Source organism: Vitis riparia, chromosome 7, assembly GCF_004353265.1.
Source record: "Vitis riparia cultivar Riparia Gloire de Montpellier isolate 1030 chromosome 7, EGFV_Vit.rip_1.0, whole genome shotgun sequence".
NCBI lineage: Eukaryota > Viridiplantae > Streptophyta > Magnoliopsida > Vitales > Vitaceae > Vitis > Vitis riparia.
In genome coordinates this window covers 10451688-10473653 of record NC_048437.1, presented here as the reverse complement: position 1 = coordinate 10473653, position 21966 = coordinate 10451688, and the positions used below count along the sequence as shown (strand labels likewise).

The window sequence follows — 21966 nt, the reverse complement described above, 5'->3', positions numbered from 1 at the left end:
ATTTAAATTTAAATTTATTTCAATGCTTATTTGCCCTGGATTTATTTTTCCATAAAATGAAATGAAATTTTATAATATTGGAAGCACCCTGGATGCTTTTAAAAAAATAATTTAAACTTATTTCAATTGTTCTCGTTTTCCATAAAATGGAAAATCTATTTGAAAGTGAATTTTACAATATTGGAACTACTTCGAATATTTGGAATGTCTTTTATTAAACAAATGCCAATTGCATAGGGGTGGTTAGAACGCAAAACTTTCTGCCAAACCAAATTTTGATTTCATGTTAAAATATCAATTTTTCTAAAAGCTTAAATTTATAGGATTTGCGTTCAATATGCATATCCTACTTTCTTAATACTATTTCTTATGAGTTGAATAAAATTATAGAATTTAAAAGTTTGATAAATGACTTTTCAACTAATATCTTAGGAACATTTTTAAGATAACAAAGTACATCTTTTATAAATTTTGGTACATTATATTAGAAAGGAGATACACTGTTCGGGATTAAAAGTAGATATTTTTCCATATAGAACTATAATGTGGATAAATCTATTGAATATTTGGAATTGTTTTGAAGAGTACTATATTTTAGAAATAATCTTCTAAAAACATCAATACTTTTTATAAAAAATCTAGCCACCAATGCTTATTAGCCACTTATATCCCCTTCACAACTCACGTTATGTTTATTTTTCTTCTTTTTTCCTTTGTTTTTATCACAGGTACAATCCCTTTTTGGGGCCCTTCTTTTAGTAGGTATGGATTCTACAATCATAATAACAAATACAAGCATGATACGTACCCATGCTTTATAAAATACCAACCAAATCAAAATCAAAATCAAAATCAAAACAATTGTGTTATCCAGAATTTTTTTTAAAAAAAAAACAAAAATTACTAGATATAAGAGAATATATTATTTGTCTTTTAAGGGTTCTATTCGGATATGTGTTTCTCTCGAAAAGATACCTTTTTTACTTTTTATTTCGAAAAGAAATTTAAGATGTCGCATTATAGGTTGTTTGCGATTGAGGATAGATTATTGTCCACAGAAGAGTGTAATGTGGATGAAATTGTCGTCTATATATTTTAGAAATAATCTTTTAAAATATCCATGCTTTTATCAAAAAATGAACCACCTCCACCTCTTAGGCACTTACATGCCCTTCACAACATACATTAGTTTTTATTTCCCTTATCTTTTCCTTTGTTTTGTAATTTGCACAATTGCTTTCTGTCATGAATAGAGGAAGCCTCTATCAATAGGCATGGTTCCACAATCAAAATAATAAATGCAAGCATGATAGGCACATATGCTATATAAAAAAACCAATCAAATCAAAATCTTAAGCCTTTGTTTAGGATTTATTTTTGAAAATAATTTTCTATTATTCAGATTTTTTAAAAAAAAATGATTACTAGATATCAAAGAATATAGTAGATATTATGTTTTTTAATCTTCTATCCCAACATGTGCTTAAAAAAAATACTCTTTTTTTCTTTACAAATTTAATTACTCAATTATTTTTATCAAGCGTGTTTTTTGATCAAACATTTTTTTCTTATGTTATTCAATAAATAATTAAAATAAGAGATAATAATTTTATTATTGAATAAATAAATAATAAAACAAATTTTATTACTCAATTCGTCTTGTGTTGTTGCTGTTGAAAACCAAGGCTTTGAATGAGTGGCTCCAAATTACACCAAACTCCCGCCTGCACCACACCTTATCTTCAAAGCATAAATATTATTAAAAAGAATATTTAAATTTAAATTTATTTCAATGCTTATTTGCCCTGGATTTTTTTTCCATAAAATGAAATTAAATTTTTATAATATTGGAAGCACCTGATGCTTTAAAAAAATAATTTAAACTTATTTCAATTGTTCTCGTTTTCCATAAAATGGAAAATCTATTTGAAAGTGAATTTTACAATATGGAACTACTTCGAACATTTGGAATGTCTTTTATTAAACAAATGCCAATTGCATAGAGGTGGTTAGAATGCATAACTTTCTGCCAAACCAAATTTTGATTCATGTTGAAATACAATTTTTCTAAAAGCTTAAATTTATAGGATTTGCGTTCAATATGCATATCATGCTTTCTTAATACTATTTCTTATGAGTTGAATAAAATTATAGAATTTAAAAGTTTGATAAATGACTTTTAACTAATATCTTAGGAACTTTTTAAGATAAAAAGTACATCTTTATAAATTTTGGTACATTATATTGAAAGGAGATCACTGTTCGGATTAAAAGTAGATATTTTTCCATATAGAACTATAATATGGATAAATCTATTGAATATTTGGAATTGTTTGAAGAGTACTATATTTTAGAAATAATCTTCTAAAAGTATCAATACTTTTTATAAAAACTTTTATAAAAAATCTAGCCACCAATGCTTATTAGCCACTTATATCCCCTTCACAACTCACGTTATGTTTATTTTTCTTCTTTTTTCCTTTGTTTTTATCACAGGTACAATCCCTTTTTGGGGCCCTTCTTTTAGTAGGTATGGATTCTACAATCATAATAACAAATACAAGCATGATACGTACCCATGCTTTATAAAATACCAACCAAATCAAAATCAAAATCAAAACAATTGTGTTATCCAGAATTTTTTTTTAAAAAAAAAACAAAAATTACTAGATATAAGATAATATATTATTTGTCTTTTAAGGGTTCTATTCGGATATGTGTTTCTCTCGAAAAGATACCTTTTTTACTTTTTATTTCGAAAAGAAATTTGAGATGTCATATTATAGGTTGTTTGCGATTGAGGATAGATTATTGTCCACAGAAGAGTGTAATGTGGATGAAATTGTCGTCTATTTATATATTTTAGAAATAATTTTTAAAATATCCATGCTTTTATCAAAAAATGAACCACCTCCACCTCTTAGGCACTTACATGCCTTTCACAACATACACTAGTTTTTATTTCCCTTGTCTTTTCCTATGTTTTGTAATTTGCACAATTGCTTTCTGTCATGAATAGAGGAAGCCTCTATCAATAGGCATGGTTCCACAATCAAAATAATAAATGCAAGCATGATAGGCACATATGCTATATAAAAAAACCAATCAAATCAAAATCTTAAGCCTTATTTTAGGATTTATTTTTGAAAATAATTTTTTATTATTCAGAATTTTTTTAAAAAAATGATTACTAGATATCAAAGAATATAGTAGATATTATGTTTTTAATCGTTCTATCCCAACATGTGCTTAAAAAAAATACTCTTTTTTTCTTTACAAATTTAATTACTCAATTATTTTTATCAAGCGTGTTTTTTGATCAAACATTTTTTTCTTATGTTATTCAATAAATAATTAAAATAAGAGATAATAATTTTATTATTGAATAAATAAATAATAAAACAAATTTTATTACTCAATTCGTCTTGTGCTGTTGCTGTTGAAAACCAAGGCTTTGAATGAGTGGCTCCAAATTACACCAAACTCCCGCCTGCACCACACCTTATCTTCAAAGCATAAATATTATTAAAAAGAATATTTAAATTTAAATTTATTTCAATGCTTATTTGCCCTGGATTTCTTTTTCCATAAAATGAAAAATTATTTCAAAGTGAAATTTTATAATATTGGAAGCACCCTGGATGCTTTTAAAAAAAATAATTTAAACTTATTTCAATTGTTCTCTTTTCCATAAAATGGAAAATCTATTTGAAAGTGAATTTTACAATATTGGAACTACTTCGAATATTTGGAATGTCTTTTATTAAACAAATGCCAATTGCATGGGGTGGTTAGAACGCAAAACTTTCTGCCAAACCAAATTTTGATTTCATGTTAAAATATCAATTTTTCTAAAAGCTTAAATTTATAGGATTTGCGTTCAATATGCATATCCTACTTTCTTAATACTATTTCTTATGAGTTGAATAAAATTATAGAATTTAAAAGTTTGATAAATGACTTTTCAACTAATATCTTAGGAACATTTTTAAGATTACAAAGTACATCTTTTATAAATTTTGGTACATTATATTAGAAAGGAGATACACGGTTCGGGATTAAAAGTAGATATTTTTCCATATAGAACTATAATGTGGATAAATCTATTGAATATTTGGTATTGTTTTGAAGAGTACTATATTTTAGAAATAATCTTCTAAAAACATCAATACTTTTTATAAAAAATCTAGCCACCAATGCTTATTAGCCACTTATATCCCCTTCACAACTCACGTTATGTTTATTTTTCTTTTTTTTTCCTTTGTTTTTATCACAGGTACAATCCCTTTTTGGGGCCTTTCTTTTAGTAGGTATGGATTCTACAATCATAATAACAAATACAAGCATGATACGTACCCATGCTTTATAAAATACCAACCAAATCAAAATCAAAATCAAAACAATTGTGTTATCCAGAATTTTTTTTATAAAAAAAAACAAAAATTACTAGATATAAGAGAATATATTATTTGTCTTTTAAGGGTTCTATTCGGATATGTGTTTCTCTCGAAAAGATACCTTTTTTACTTTTTATTTCGAAAAGAAATTTAAGATGTCGCATTATAGGTTGTTTGCGATTGAGGATAGATTATTGTCCACAGAAGAGTGTAATGTGGATGAAATTGTCGTCTATTTGAAAAGTACTATATTTTAGAAATAATCTTTTAAAATATCCATGCTTTTATCAAAAAATGAACCACCTCCACCTCTTAGGCACTTACATGCCCTTCACAACATACATTAGTTTTTATTTCCTTATCTTTTCCTTTGTTTTGTAATTTGCACAATTGCTTTCTGTCATGAATAGAGGAAGCCTCTATCAATAGGCATGGTTCCACAATCAAAATAATAAATGCAAGCATGATAGGCACATATGCTATATAAAAAAACCAATCAAATCAAAATCTTAAGCCTTTTTTTAGGATTTATTTTTTAAAATAATTTTCTATTATTCAGAATTTTTTTTAAAAAAATGATTACTAGATATCAAAGAATATAGTAGATATTATGTTTTTTAATCGTTCTATCCCAACATGTGCTTAAAAAAAATACTCTTTTTTTCTTTACAAATTTAATTACTCAATTATTTTTATCAAGCGTGTTTTTTGATCAAACATTTTTTTCTTATGTTATTCAATAAATAATTAAAATAAGAGATAATAATTTTATTATTGAATAAATAAATAATAAAACAAATTTTATTACTCAATTCGTCTTGTGTTGTTGCTGTTGAAAACCAAGGCTTTGAATGAGTGGCTCCAAATTACACCAAACTCCCGCCTACACCACACCTTATCTTCAAAGCATAAATATTATTAAAAAGAATATTTAAATTTAAATTTATTTCAATGCTTATTTGCCCTGGATTTCTTTTTCCATAAAATGAAAAATTATTTCAAAGTGAATTTTATAATATTGGAAGCACTCTAGATGCTTTAAAAAATATAATTTAAACTTATTTCAATTGGTCTCTTTTTCCATAAAATGGGAAATCTATTTGAAAGTGAATTTTATAATATAGGAACTACTCCAAATACTTGGAATGTCTTTTATTAAACAAATGGCAATTGCATAGAGGTGGTTAGAATGCATAACTTTCTGCCAAACCAAATTTTGATGTCACGTTGAAATACCAATTTTTCTAAAAGCTTAAATTTATAGGATTTGAGTTCAATATGCATATCATGCTTTCTTAATACTATTTCTTATGAGTTGAATAAAATTATAGAATTTAAAATTTTGATAAATGACTTTTGAACTAATATCTTAGGAACTTTTTTAAGATAATAAAGTACATCTTCTATAAATTTTGGTACATTATATTGGAAAGGAGGTACATCGGAATTAAAAGTAGATATTTTTCCATATAGAACTATAATATGGATAAATCTATTGAATATTTGGAATTGTTTGAAGAGTACTATATTTTAGAAATAATCTTCTAAAAATACCAATACTTTTATAAAAAATCTAACCACCGATGCTTATTAGCCACTTATATGCCATTCACAACTCACATTATTTTTATTTCCCTTATTTTTTCCTTTGTTTTTTTTTCAATGGTACAATTGCTCTCTTATTAATAAAGCTCCCCCCTCCCCCTTAGTGGGTATGGTTCCACAATCATAATAACAATAGCAAGCATGATAGGCACCCATGTTTTATAAAAATCAATCAAATCAAAATCTTAGTCTCTCTTTAGTAACCAATTTTGAAAATAATTGTTTCTTATCTAGAATAAAAAAAAAATTACTAGATATCAAATAATATACTAGATGTCATGTTTTTAAGGGTTCTATCAAAATATATTTATCTCAAAAAATACATTTTTTTTCAAATTTTTATTACTAATTCATTTGTAAAATATGTTTTTAATAAAAACATTGTCTGTTTTAATTATGTTATTGAGTAAATAAAAAAAAAAAAAAGAGCTAAGATTATTGACACATAAATAAAAATTTATATCATCAAAACTTCATGATAATTTTTTTTTCTTTTAATTTTGCCATTAAAATGAGTGATTCTATAAGATATGCTAACACAAAAATGCAAAAAATATATTATTATAGCTCATTGAATGGTAACTTTAAGAAGCCATCAAATAATTGGACGTATGAGACTTGATCCCAGAAGACTAAAAGGACTATAACAAGCTTAGTAATAAAGAATCTGGGTAGGTCATATCTCCTTGTTGATAAAATTCAATATTATTTTGTACATTTTCTATGAAATATCTATAATTTTGTTAATAGATGAGTCAAGAATGACAGAAAGAAGTGGCACCTATGAAAGCATGTCTAATGAAACGCTTATTTCAACCATTTGAATACATTGATCATTTTACTTGAAAATTTTGAATAAGAGTACAAGTGGCAAATACTTTTTTTTACGTCTGCTACACTTGACCACTATGTTTGCATATCTAAAGTTGACAACTCTCTTTTGATGCCAATTATCCATTTTTCGTTACTTAGTCACACATGTTCGAAGACTACTAATGTTAATTGATGTAGGAATGAAATAGGTAGAACCTTTATAATTTTAGGTACATTTTTAAGATAACAAAGTGTATCCTAAAGAAATTCTGGTATATAATATTGGAAAAGAGTACATTGTTCGGGTTGATTTTTTTCCACATAGGAGTGCATATGCATATTTTGAAATTGTCATAGATTTGGAATTATTTTGAAAAGTATTATATTTTAGAAATAATCTCTTAAAATATGTACATTTTTATAAAAAAAAATATCTAGTCATAGATGCCTATTAGCCATTAATTATTTATTCAATAACATAATCAAAAGTGAAAAATGTTTTATCGAAAACACATTATATACAATAATTTAGTAATAAAATTTGTAAAAAAAAAATGTATTTTTTAAGAGAAGCACATGTTGAGATAGAACACATCTAGTATTTTTTTTTTTTATATCTAGTAATAATTTTTTTTTGTTTTGGACAACAAAAGGTTGTTTTAAAAAATAATTACCAAAGAAAGCTTAAGTTATTGGATTGCTTTTAATAAAGCATGGGTGCCTCTATATCATGCTTGCACTTATTATTATGACTGGAACTCATACCCACTGAAAGTGGGCTCCTTTATTATTGAGAAAAAGCAATTTTACCATTGAAAATAACAAAAGAGGACTATTTATAATTTAATTTTTTGCTCAAGTTTTCTATAAATAATCTAATAATAAAAAAATAAAAGTTAAAGGTTGTGCTTTCATCCTACTTTCCCCACTTTATCTTCTTTCTAACTGACTTTAGACATTCAAATATTACCTAAAAGAGTACTATAAAAAAATAAATGAATAAAAGAGCCATCACATCATGAATCACACAAACAGCGACCTCAAATACAAAGCCTTTGTTCCTATCTTTTCCTCCTCACCCTATTGTTAGATTTTTACCCGTTATCATCATAAATAGTAATACCATCTCTAACATGAATTTAGGGATATTGTGTATTTTGAAAATTTTAAAATAAATACATTGAATTTAGAGACATTTATGTATTTTAAAAATTAAAAAAAGAAAGAAAATAAGTAAGATATTTTTAGTCCCTTTAACCACCAATTATATTTATCTTCTTGTGGTTTCACCATATCATAAACAATTGAAAAGACAAAATAAAGAGGAAAAAAGGAAAAAAAGAAAAAAAAGGTCTCTATAGAGCTTTGATCCGAAGGGTAAGAAAAAAGAGAGTTTTAGTACTTGTTTGGTTTTACAATTTAAAGGTGTACATTACTTGTTTCAAGAATTTGAGTAACTTCTACGACGTAAAGGTTAATAATGTAGGAAGTGTTTATACCTCTTTATTTATTTTCATTTGATATTTAAATTCCTTTATTTGTTTTCATTTATTTATTAAAATATCAAAATGTTTAAATTCCGTAAAAAGGATCAAGTAATATTTTTTTTGAAATATGCTATGATTTGTTCATTTGTTTATAAAATAAATTGGAAATATTATATAACTTATTTGATTGTTATGCAAATGAATTTTACCTTTTCAATTAATTAATGTGATTTTGAAAATTTAGGTTATTAGTAGGCCTGATCAATAGACATAAGTTATTGACTTTCATTATTTTTGGTGGAGTAGTGATATAATGTAACCTATCCAGTAAAGATGTTATTAGCCTTTGGTATACCATTATGTTTCATCCACTAGTAAGATGAATAATTTGAGACTAACCACTTAATGCAAGTTCCATTATTTAAGCATAGTGTTATTATGAGTGACTTAAAGTAAAATGTTTGTTTGTGAAATTCTTTTAAATATGAATTGATTACACTAAGTATATTATGTTGTTTTATCTTTAAAATTGAAAGTGTTGAATTTTTGGAAGAAATTGAATTTAGTTATCGAATTAAATGAGTTTACTTGTTAATTAATTTCCATAAAAAAATTATATCTCCTAAGATTTAATTTTGTATCATGCTCAATCCTTTTTATTGAATCATTTTTCCTTATTAAGTTGTGGAACTCACTCTTCTCTATTATTCCCCTTTTCAGGTGCAAGTGAATGTGTGATGAGAGATTAGGAAGTGTGCTTTTATTAAAAATTGTTTTAAATTTGATTATTTACTTAAGACTAAATTTCAATTATGATTTCTAGAATATGCATCGAAGCGTTTGAGATTTTTTTTTTAGTTTTGGATTTGTTACTTAAAGGTCATTTGTATGTTGGACTTTTTGGATTTGAAATGTGAAATGAAGGACATACCCCTGGCCTTTAAGGTTCGGGGTGTCACAAATACTACCTTAAATATAGGAAATGGTGGAAGCGAATGAAGAGGAAGGGATTGACTCTTGGGGATTTGGAGTTTCCGGCCACCGGTGGTGGGGGTACTGAGCCCAAGTGCAGATAAACGACGGGGGCTGCTTTGGCGTTGTAGGTGAGTGTTGTTATTCAATTATGTCTTCCTGTTGAGTTGTAACTTCAATTTGTCATTAGTTGGAATATATTGGAGCTAGTTTCTGATCAAATATAGAGCGTTGCATCCTATACTTCTAACAGAGGGGACAATGGCTTCTACAAGTGATGCGGATGCATCTGATCTGGAGAGCATTAAGAGAAAGTTGATCAAGAGCCTGCCCAGCAGTTGGGAAGAAGTTGTACAGATATACGAGCAAGATCCAAGAGCTCACAAGATCGAGATCGGCCCATCAGGGAACACAGCATTGCACATAGCAGTTTCAAGTGGGCGAGAAGACATAGTAGAACGACTAGTGAAGTCGATTGCTAAGAATGGTAACCCCGTGGATGTTCTATCTATAGGGAATAGAGATGGGAACAATCCTCTTCATTTGGGGGCCTCACTGGGAAGCATTTCCATGTGCAGATGCATCACTGGTGAGTGTAAAGAACTGTTGGGTCACCGCAACCAAGAGAGTGATACGCCCCTTTTAAGGGCAGCTCGCTATGGCAAAAAAGATGTTTTCCTCTGTTTGTATGATATGTGCGAAGGCAACGCAGCCGCTGGCTACTGTAAGAACGACGATGGTAAAAACGTTCTCCATCTTGCCATTGAAGGAGGACACATGGGTAAGCAATATTAGAGTGATGTTCTTCAGTTTACATGTTCTATTTCTTAATTGTAATATAAATCATAGGCATGAAAGTAGTCAGTTGTAATGAACCTCTATTAGGTGCGTACGCCTCTTTGGTTGGGTGCCTCCAAAGAAGACAATAAATTTGGTTGATTCATGGTTGTGGTGGACAGATTTGGCGTTTCAAATTATTTGTAAGCAGGAAGATCTCATGGATTCTGTTGACCGTCGTGGAATCTCCCCTCTGCATGTCCTAGCTGAGAAGCCTACTGCATTCAGAAGTGGAATTCATCTCGGCTGGTTCAACAAAATCATTTATCCCTGTAAGATTCTCCAAACCAAACCAAAATATTTGCAAGTATCAAACAGAGATTGATGCATGGGGCTGAATTGAATCTAGTGCATGCATCATTTGTTATCTTGTATCTTATATCTCCATCAAGGCCATAAATTTCTGACAGTTCCCCTTGTTAATCAAATTGGAAGGTATTTCTGTTGAAGAGCTCATCCCTGCAGGGACTTCCAAAGCAAAGAAGAGCTTCTTTCAAGACCTACGGAAGCTGATTAAATTACCAGGTGGGAGCAGGGATCGGTAGCTTAATCATTTGGAAGAAAACATTCTTGTAGCCACTGACCGCTTTCTTGATGTTGCAACCATAATTTGTTGTTATGGTAGTTAATCAGTATGAGACAGTAACAAATTAATATGGTTCACTTGCAAAAGGAATAGAAGCATTTCAGCATAGGAGATCTCAATCCCTCTTTTAATATATTCTTGCTCATGTGTGCTGTGACCAAGCTTATACCTCAAGTAACTAGTGGAAAAAAAATGCAGGAAAATCTAAAAAGCACTTGGATCCAGAGAATCCTGAAGAAGGGCAAGGAATTGAACATCATGGTGAGTGTGGGATCTACTTGATTTAAGCTAAAGCACTCTTAAAAGCAACTTCAAGTAAACAGTACTGATTTCTTTACCTTTGTATAGGTCATAATTCAACGAATATTGGAGCTCAAGGACACAAACCATTCCACTCAAAATATGGCAGATGCCTGAGGTCCATCAAGCTTTTTGTATCCCAAGTACTGCTGGTTATCATCTCAGTGATGCCAGGTATAACACCATATTAATCACCATCCCAAGTTTCTCTAGTATTAATTTCCAAAACAATAGAGGTTCAATGTACGTTCTTGTTTCATTGTGGATACATGTTTAGGTTCAAGCCAGATAAGGAAGCTAAAAGAGAAAAAAGAGATGCACATGTGGTCTCTTCAGATCCTGAACAAACTACTTGAACGTGCTGCAAGGTGTACATATGAAATGAATCCCAAAAATGAGGAGGCAGATTTATTTTTTGACTACGACACATGGGAAAGAGGTGACCTCTATGTCAACCCTGTTTTCATTACAAATAAACTTCTTGGTGTATATATATATATATATATATATATATATAGAAAGATGTGGAGACAAGGTAACCAACCACTTTCTCCAATATCTTTAACTGATATTCAGGAGAGGCAGATCTGGTGCAGAGCAATTACAACTCAAATTCTTGAAATTTTAACCACTGTTATTAGATGATTGGTCCATTGGGCTTTCTCTTGTAGTTGAAGAATGAGTTTTCTTATCTTTGTAGATTGGGGGATGACACCAATACTGCTTGCATCAAGGAATGGTATCGTGGAAATGGTAGAGAAAATCCTGCAACTGTTTCCTATGGCCATTCATGACACCAACGGCTTTAATCAGAACATAGTGCTGATGGCAGTAGAGAATAGGCAATCACATATATATGACTTCTTACTCAACAGGAGTCATCTTATTGATAAAGAAGGTGCATTTCAGGCTGTTGATCGTGAGAGGAACAATGCATTGCATCTAGCTGGAAAGCTTGCAGGTGACGGCTATCTCCAGCGTATCCCCACCAGCATGTTGCAAATGCAGTGGGAAGTCAAGTGGTACCAGGTATGCAAAACTCAAGCTAAGATTTAAATTAGCTTATGAGAAATGACTCAAACCGATGAATAATAACTTAAAAAGTATGCACTTGGTTCAATGCAGTATGTGCAGAATTCCTTGCCACCACATTTTGTTGTTCAAAGAAATAGGGGCAGCCGGCGCAAACTACGACGTACCCCAGATGAGATCTTCCAAATAGAACATCAAAAACTTGAAGACGAAAGCAAACAATGGCTAAATAGCACCTCCAATTCCTGCTCTTTCATTGCAGCACTTATTGCAACTGTTGCCTTTGCCTCATCAGCCTCTGTACCTGGAGGGGTAAAGCAAGACACTGGGGAACCAGTTTTTGAAAACCATCTGGCTTTCAGTATTTTTGCAATGGCATCGCTAGTTGCTCTTTGCTGTTCAGTGATCTCCTTGCTCATATTCCTCGCCATTTTCATTTCCAAGCACCAAGACAAAGATTTTACTACGAACTTGCCAAGGAATTTTTTATTTGGTTTAACATCTCTCTTTATATCCATGGCAGCCATGTTGACCTGTTTCTGCTCGGGAAACTTCTTGATGCTTAAGGGCCAACTAAAATATGCTGCAATTCTGGTATATGCACTCACCGGCCTGCTAATGGCGTACTTTGTTCTCAAGCACTTTCCATTATTTATTGATCTTCTGAAGGCTACAATTCGTAAGGTGCCTGAGCGTATATACAAGGAGTATCTGTAGATTGCTTTGGTCTGGGCTCAAGGAGGACCTTATGCCATGGTGATGATGGCCAGATCTGATGATGATGTAATTTTTCAGTTGTTTTGTGTCTTTCAAATATATATATATATGACTGTAATCTTCCTCCTGGAGTATAGATTCTTATCAAATTGATTGATAACACAAACAATGGTGACCTCATTATGCCTCCCATTCGCCCCTGCATTCCCCTAAACTCCTCCAAAGCTCTATTCATCTCTCCATGTCTCATATACCCATCAATTATTGCTGTCCAAAAATACATATCTGACCCGACTAAAAACAGCACCAGCTTCCTCAACCAGTCCCTGATCACTATAAGAGCAGATCATCACGGTGAACGCGATAACGTCTTCAGGCATTTCATCAAACATCCGACGTGCATCCCCTGATTCCCCTTATTTTCCGTGTAACTCCATCATCCTCAACTTCACAAAACGTTTGAGCTGGAGCCCAGCTTCATAGCCCTTCTGTGGATCTCTTTCCCCTCCCTTAAAGCCGATTGGGATCCATGTGCTTTCAAAATGGAGGCCATTGAGTAATTATCAGGCAGAATTGACTCATGTAGCATTCTGGAATACAGCCGAATGCCACAAAGATGGCTTCCTGATGAAGCAAAGCCATCAATGACAGAAGTATATGGATAGACAGTTGGGTTGTGACTGTACTGAAAAATCAAAATCCTAGAGGCCCAGAATCCAGTGAATGGCGTGGCATTTGGATCTGGTAGAGAAAATATCAAAGTAATATTATTAAAGTTCTAAATTTTCAGACAATAATAATAAATAAAGGTTATATTAAAGAGAAAAAAATAAGGATTAAAAAAAGCTTGACCGAGTCACAAGAAACTACTTAATTTATTTAATACATAATAATAGAAGAAAAGCGGGGAACATGATTCTTTCATACTAAAATAAATAATAAATAATAAATAATAAATAATGAGATGAAATCATATATAATTAAAATAACATATGACAATTATAAATATTAATTTAAATATAATTGTAATAAGAGCGAATTAGCCCAAAGACTATGAAGGGGTCTTGAGAATGACCATTTAGGAGGAGTTGAGTATGGACTAGGAGGACTTGGTTGATGTGTTTGGATTTGTGCAATAGAGAGATTATTTGTTTTGGATGTATTAAGATGAATGTGCCAAATATCAATAAGCCCATATATCATACTTTGAAGTATTTATTTATATTATAAAACAATGCATTTATTTATTTTTAGGTTATTACTATTTTATAAATGCAAACTATACAAATAAAGAGGGGTTCGTTGCTCCATTTATAGGATATCATTTAAATAAATAGAAACCCAAATTAATGCTAAAATATTACATTGATGAAGAGTGGAAGTGGCTCAAAGTATACTTTTGTTTTATTTTATTTATTTATTTAGGTTTTAATTTGTATATAATAAAATAACAATTATTCACTTTGTTATAACATTGTTTAGGAGCATTAGATGAGACATTCATTATGAAGAATGTACTAGATACTAAACGCATATATATTGTATTATGAAATATTTATTTGTATTATAAAATAATACAATTAAATTTCTTTGATAGGTTATTACTACCTTGTAGATATGGACTATGCAAATAATGAGAAATTCCTTACTCCATTTATAGGATATCATTTAAATAAATAGAGGGGCAAAATGATAGAAGTGTATATTTCATTCCATTTCCTCTATGATTAGGAAACACTTGAAAGGTAACTGACTTCATTCTGATTTTTTTTCTTAGATATTATAAGTAAACACTTCAATAGAATTCATGATTTTGATTATCTTCTCTTTTCTTTCCTTATCTAGTTCTCTTTCCTATGATTTTATTTATATAGAACTAGTAAACACACTCTAAGGATCAAATTAGAACGAAGATTAGAGATAGTTATGATACTTTTTTTTTTTCTTTAAACATCAAATAGGAACAAAGGACGTCAAAGTTTTGGAGCACATACAATCAATTTTACATCAATAATAATCACTAATGTTTTTATCTAATTTTGAATGTCATAATACAAAGTAACCTTCATTTCTATCAGCTTGGTGAAAAAAAAAATGTTAGAATGCCATGAAAAATAAAAGAACTAATAATAATATTAACTAATAAAACAGGTGAAAAGGAAACACCATTATTCAGATTTGAAGTCATTATCCAGTGGTCATAAAGATAGAACTCTGTACCATTGAAGGATTTAGTCTCACACTTGAAAGATAGCCCATAAAGTCGAGGGAATGCTTGGATAAGTAGTTTATATGGATCCTTACTGGTTGAGACCACACGTAAAAATGACATTGCCAGAAATTGACAAGGTAATATTTCCATTTATTCATCAGAAGAGGCGCCCCTTTTGAAGCCAGAATGGATTTTCCTTGATACCTAACATAATGCATGAAAGGATTCTTGAACAACCATAAGATTGTCTGAAAATCATTAGCAAAGACTTCAACAAAATGCACTATTTTTCCATAGAAAAATATTGGCCCAAGAAGGGCTCCATAAGATGTTGATCGTAAATGATAAGATTGATTGCGGATAAAAATGAAGATAGAGTCGTATTCACATACATGAAAATTATATAGGAAATATCAAGATTATGATGGTAATAAACTTTTTGGAAGAACAAGCCTGGCAACTAAGGTCCCATGTATGTCATCTGCATTACAACTTCCCAATAAGGCAGTTTTATGGCATTTCAGGTTAGGTCATCTTACACATAAAATAGTTAATAAAGTTCTGAGTGCTTGTAGCTTGCCCCCAAAACATTGGACAAGTGTTTGTGAACCTTGTCAAATGGCAAAAAGTCATCGCTTACCTTTTATTTTGTCTAAATCCAGAGTCTCTCAGCCTTTTGCTCTTGTACATTCTGATCTATGGGGTCCTGCCCCTATTGTTGGTGCTAATGGTGCAAGATACTTTGTACCCTTTATGGATGACCATACAAGATTTTCTTGGTTGTATCTACTAGCTTCTAAAGATCAAGCTATCTCTATTTTTTTTGCAATTTAAAGTAATGATTGAGACTCAATTTGATACTAAAGTTAGAGTGCTTCAAACTGATTGGGGAGGGGAGTTTCAAGCCTTTACTAATACTTTATGTAAATTTGTGATTCTACATAAAGTATCTTGTTTGTCTACTTCTCAACAAAATGGTCGTGTGGAGAGAAAACGTAGACATGTGGTTGAAATAGGTCTTTCATTGCTTGCTCATGCTTCTATTCCACTTAAATATTGGTATTTTGCCTTACAATCTGCCTTATATTTGATTAATAGGCTTCCTTCCTCTATGTTAAACTTTTCTTCTCCATATAAAACTCTTTACCATTGTCTACCAAATTATTATTTTCTTCGTGTCTATGGTTGCACTTGTTATCCTTTTCTACATCCTTTTAATAGTCATAAATTTGCATATCGATCCGTTAAATGCACCTTTATTGGCTATAGTTCTAAGCATAAAGGATATCTCATATTAAACATGTCCACTGGTAAAATACATATATCACGACATGTTATTTTTGATGAATTAGATTTCCCATTTGCTAAGCCTTCTACAATTCAGCCTCCTTGTTTTGTTTCCCCCTCTCATTGTGCCATTCCCTTAGCAGTACCATCCTTTTCAATATCTTCCCTCTTGCCTCCCCCATCTAGTCCTCCTTCAGAGTTGGTTCTAGTCTTTGATGCTAGTGTGACAATTTCCTCTTCTGAGGTTGCACCTATTCCAACAGCTCAACCTCCTTCCTCTCACGTTCCTACTCCTTGTCATTCCATGACAACGCGTGCCAAAAATGGCATTTTCAAACCTAAGATATTTCTATCCCCTACTGAGACTATTTTTCCTCCACCTTGTGAACCGAATTCCTTCAAGGAAGTTGCTAAAGTTCCTAAATGGCAGCAAGCTATGCATCTTGAATTTGAAGCTCTTATAAAGAATAAAACATGGGTCTTGGTTCCTCCTCTATTTAATCAGAATATCATTGGATGTCGTTGGGTTCATAAATTGAAGTTTAAACCTGGTAGAACTATTGAACGTTACAAAGCACATTTGGTGGCGAAAGGATTTCATCAAACTCCCGATTTTGATTACTTTGAAACCTTCAGTTTCGTGGTTAAACCTACTATTATTCATGTAGTTTTCTCGCATTAAGTAAAAACTAGTCTATCAGACAACTTGATGTTCATAATGCCTTTCTTAATGGTGATTTATCTTAGCAAGGTTTTATGACACAACCCCCAGGTTTTGTGGATCCTTCTAAGCCCAACTTTGTTTGTAAACTTACCAAGGCATTGTATGGTTTGAAGCAAACTCCACGGGCTTGGTTCACCAAACTTAATTCCGTCTTAGTTAAATGGGGTTTTTCCATTTCTCAAGTAGATATGTCAATGTTTGTTTACTGTAACAATTCTGACATGCTTGTTGTCTTGGTTTATGTCGATGATATTATTGTCACTAGATCAAATTCCTTGCTCATTGAACAACTTATATCCTCCTTAAAATCTTGCTTTGCTCTCAAGGATCTTGGTGCTCTTAACTTCTTTCTTGGAATAGAGGTATTCAATTCTAGATCTTCTTTGCATTTAAGTCAAGCTAGATATATTTGTGATCTCCTTCAGCATGCTGGTTTGTCTAAATCAAAGTCCAAGACTTTCCCAATGGTTGTTAGTCCCTGTTCTCTCCATAGCTGATGGTACTAGATTAGAAGATCCCACCTTGTATCGGAGTCTTGTGGGTGCTCTTTAGTATTGCACAATTACTAGACCAGACATTGCTTATACTATTAATAAGCTTTGCCAATTTATGCAAGCTCCAACCTCTACTCATCTTCAAGTTGTGAAGCGTGTTCTTCGTTATCTCAAAGGTTCATTGTTTTATGGGCTTTCTTTCCAACCATCTTTCTCCCTCGATCTCATTGCCTATACAGATGTTGATTGGGCATCTTACCCTAATGATAGATGTAGCACCAGTGGCTACTGTATATATTTTGGTGGCAATCTGGTCTCTTGGTCAACTTCTAAACAAAAGGTGGTTTCTCGCTCTAGTACCGAATCCGAGTATAAGGGCTTGGCCAACGCAGCAGCTAAACTCACTTGGATCCAATCCCTACTTAAAGAACTCTTTGTTTCCCTGTTTCAACCCCCTTTTCTTTACTATGATAATCTCAACACTACTTATTTGGCTGTAAATCCTGTCCTTCATTCTCAAGCTAAACATGTGGAAATTGATTATCATTTTGTTCGTGTATGAGTCTTGTAGGAAACTCTTGATGTTCCATATGAAGACCAAGTTGCTAATATCTTGACCAAAGCTCTCTCCACTCAACGTTTCCTCCATCTTCGGAGCAAGCTCACAGTTATTTCTCTTCCTATGTGCTTGAGGGGGGATGTCAAGTAGAGTTGTTTAAGTAGTTAACAGGTTGTTTGTTGTTTGTAACTAATTAGAAAGTTGTTAGTCATTTGTAACTAATCTCTGAATTTTTGTATATAAGAGACAAAGCACTTATAAGTGGTGCAATGTGTTGCTTAATTTTAGTTTTCATCTCTCTTGTTTTCTCTCAAACAGGTGCTCTGCATATCTTCTTTTCATATCTTAGAGCTCTTTCTCCATCTTCAGCAACTCAACCTTGCTCTTCAAATCTGATAATCTGATCACATCTTCAATCCCTCGTTAATTTCTTCATTCAACTCCTCTACCTTCGATTGGAAGCCTGGGACGGGAGTCTCCTGAAGGAGGTCCATTTTGCTTTTGATTCCACACTTGAACATCCAAACCCATGGACTTGAGAACCTGAGCCATTTCAAACTCAATCTCCTTTTTCACTTTTACAGTTTTCTCCTTCAGCGCATCGTCCAAATTCCCAATGGTAGGCATCTCAGAATTATTAATTTCAACTTTTAATGCCTCAATCTTCTCCTTTATATCAGCACGATCCTTAAACTCTTTGAATCTCTTGTTGATTTCTTGTTTCGAAGTGGTTGCCTTGTTCCTTTCTATCTCGGAAGTCCTAAGATCCATGAGATTCTTCTTATCATCCTTTGTCCACTCAACAGCCTTATACCCATATCCATGTCCTTCTTCATCTTCATCTTCATCTTCTGCTTCTCCTACACTTTCAGTTTCCAACTCACTACCACCACCATCTTTAAGCTTGTGACAACGATCATCAAAATCCATCATCCAATTCAGAAAAATGCCGCTCATCAAGCCTCTAGACTTCTTCTGCATCATGCCCACTGACAGAGAAGTTGTCTTCTCCATCCGGACTACAACAGTTTTCTTCTCGACACTCTTGATGTCACCAACAGCAACAATTTAATGCATGTTCTGAACGACAAAACACCCAAATGGAGGATATTTGGAGAAAGTCTCCACTACCGTGGGTTTGATGAGAATCATCTTTACAAATTCAGCATCATCATCTTTCAAAAACTTGGCTCCTTCTCAAGTTCCGGGCCAGAACACCTGTCAACTGGAACATCCAAGTCTGGGACTTTTTTCCCAAAGCCGAACTGATTGTACTTCTGACTGAAAGCACGGCCAACTGTGTCAAGAAACAAGCTGCCAACTCCTCCATGAAAAGAAACCAAGTCCACAGTCCACGGGAGCAACAATCCTCCTCGGGCTAAGAGAAAATCTGTGGGTCTTCCTCAACTATTAATTCCAGGAATCAATTGCAGAAGAACAAGTGACCTCACAATCAAGACCCCAGACCAGAGCATATTAAGGTGACCATGCATGGCCATGCAGAAGAGTACACGTGGAAGTAATAAGGTGCTTAGGCACTGATGTTGAAGCTGTCCCAACCTCCAATAACTTCTATGGTTTTAATTCCCCATTCTTCCAATCGTGAATGGCAAGGATTTCAGTGTCACTAGCATGAACCCCTGGTATACTTGTGGCATCTTTGGATCCCTTCCGGACTCATTTCTCCTATGATTGCCATACCCAATACATTAGAAAAGGAGCACTCAGCAGTGTCATCCACGTCAGTCTTCATGGAAGCCGAACCAAATTCCATATTTTATTTTGATAATGAGAATTCAGATTCTTCAAGGTTTTCGGAGTTGTAATTCACTAGCAACTTAGCAGTCATAAACATCGAGCTTTTTCGGCATTGAAGAAGACTTCTGGCTAATTGGGCCCTATCCCAATTCTAAACAAACTATCAATTCCACCATTCTCAAGGAGTTGTTCCGAGTGATTTTGGGATACACACCAGAGTTCATCATAGTTCTATTTTGGAAATTGTGCAGAATCAATTCTCAGTCGTGGGCTTTCTGTGCTGGTTCCTACTGTATGCCAGTAGGCTTGCTTCTCCTTGAAGACGTGGGCTGATTTCCTGGGACTTGGCTGCATTAGCATGAGATGCAGCTTCTTTCTCTCATGAACTTCAATCAAAAGCTTGCACTGTGATATGCCAATTGCCACCACATCTAAATATCAAGGAGTTGTCATATTCTATGAAATAATCTCTCACAAAGATTGGCCCTCCATCATGCAAGAATAAGGTGGTGTTTGTTTTTTTAGCTTTTTGCTGAAAGCAATTTAGTTTTAGAATTTAGGTTGTTTGTTTTTCTACTTTTTCATGACTTATTATAAATTTTTTACTAAATAGAAAAAACCAAAATATATAGCTTTTTCTAAATAGAAAAAATAAGATGTTGATTTTTTTTACTTTTTAATACTTAATATCAATAAAATACTATAAAAACAAACAACCTAATATTTAACACTATTAAGCATTAAGGTTCTATTGAGAATTAAGTAAAAAAACAAACACCACCTAAGTCATTATTCTACTGAATCAAGTCAGCATGCCAAGTGTTATCACCTGGGCTTACTAATGAAATTGCACCATCTGTATGTGTCTGTGAAGCCTTTTTAGTTTTTTGATGATGTGATGGAGATTAGGTGAGTCTAAACTGCTCTCCAGAGATGAAGCAACAATCCCAGGAACATCTTCCTGGCCAACCATATGCAGAAAAACAAGGAACCCGATTAATGAACTCAATGTTTTCATCGTAATGAAGGCACCACGCCATCTAGATGCCCAGATTTGCTAGCTTGAAAGTCCTCCCAAAGAATCTACTCCATGAACAACAATAGAACTACTGGATTCTAACAATGATTGATCACTAAAATCACCTACAGTAGGTGAAGCTTCGGAAAACTCCCCTGGTCGAAGAGGTACTTGCGCTGGCAACTGGGTGAGCAAGTACAAGTGATCCCATAAATTAGTTATGACAGAGATTTATATGCGTAATAGTTGGAGAAATACTGGATAAAAAAACAATAATAATTTGTTTCTACCAACCAGAATTCACTAGCATATTCCCACTAAAGTTAACATGAATGGCACTTGAAAATTGCAAGAATTCTTTATCCACATGAACATTGAGCATACTCCCATGCAAGTCAAGCATTTCAAGTTTTGAAAGCAGCTTGAAACCTTTTGGGGAACCTCTTCACCAGTACTAAATAAAAATATAACTGCATTCTTGAATCCATGAGCCCCTTAAGAAATATCCCGAGCAAGTTCCAACATAGCAGTTACCCACGAACTACAGTCACCAGCTCCTTCAAAAACAGTTTGCACCAGATTTTGCATGAAAACAATCCACTTGAACAGCATCCTCCCAGTTAGCCATGTTCTTAATCTTTTTTGCCTCTGCCAAAGCATACTGGAGTGCGTCATCAAGAGCATCAGAACCAATAGAATGGAGATCCATCTAGATTGTTAGGAGAAGTTAGGAATATCCATTTCGGCCTCTCTTTCTAAACAACATCAGCAATGAGTTCTGTATTCGGGCTGAAGTTTCATCAATTACTGCTGTGATGGCAGTTGTGACTGCTGCCCTTGTGTTGCCTAGTTATCTGCTAAGGAAGGATCAAACCACCACCAGTTATGAAAGCTTTCAGATTTGGCCTTTGAAATGGCTCCAAGAAGCTTCCTACTGATTCCTGATCCGTGTAGGCCGATTTCAATGGGAAAAGTGTCTGTTCTATTTGCGTATCAGACACTTTGTCACCAAGGCCAAGAACTTCTGAGGTATTTCCCTGTTGTCGCTCTCTTTGCATGATACCATCACTAATGTTCAATCCTATCTTCAAAGTGGCTTTTCTGCTAGTGGGTCCTGCTCTGTTCCAAAACTATTGCTAACAGAGGAACTTTGAAAATATTCTTCTGA

At 32.7% G+C, this 21966-nt stretch overlaps 2 protein-coding genes across 2 annotated transcripts in view; both read left to right on the top strand.

Moving 5' to 3' along the window:
* Positions 1 to 9348: 9348 nt before the first annotated feature.
* Positions 9349 to 21966, top strand: part of LOC117918030 — a 28893-nt gene continuing 16275 nt past the window's right edge. Inside the window, exons 1-4 of the mRNA XM_034834563.1 lie at positions 9349 to 10055; positions 10234 to 10383; positions 10547 to 10636; positions 10896 to 10958. Coding sequence (XP_034690454.1) covers positions 9536 to 10055; positions 10234 to 10383; positions 10547 to 10636; positions 10896 to 10958 — 823 coding nt within the window. The 5' untranslated portion in view covers positions 9349 to 9535. The remainder of the gene's footprint in view (positions 10056 to 10233; positions 10384 to 10546; positions 10637 to 10895; positions 10959 to 21966) is intronic.
* On the top strand, positions 11505 to 12938 carry LOC117919367 (ankyrin repeat-containing protein NPR4-like). Its single transcript, XM_034836548.1, has 2 exons — positions 11505 to 12026; positions 12123 to 12938. The coding sequence occupies exons 1-2, from the start codon at positions 11676 to 11678 to the stop codon at positions 12744 to 12746; spliced, it is 975 nt and encodes a 324-aa protein (XP_034692439.1). The 5' UTR covers positions 11505 to 11675; the 3' UTR covers positions 12747 to 12938.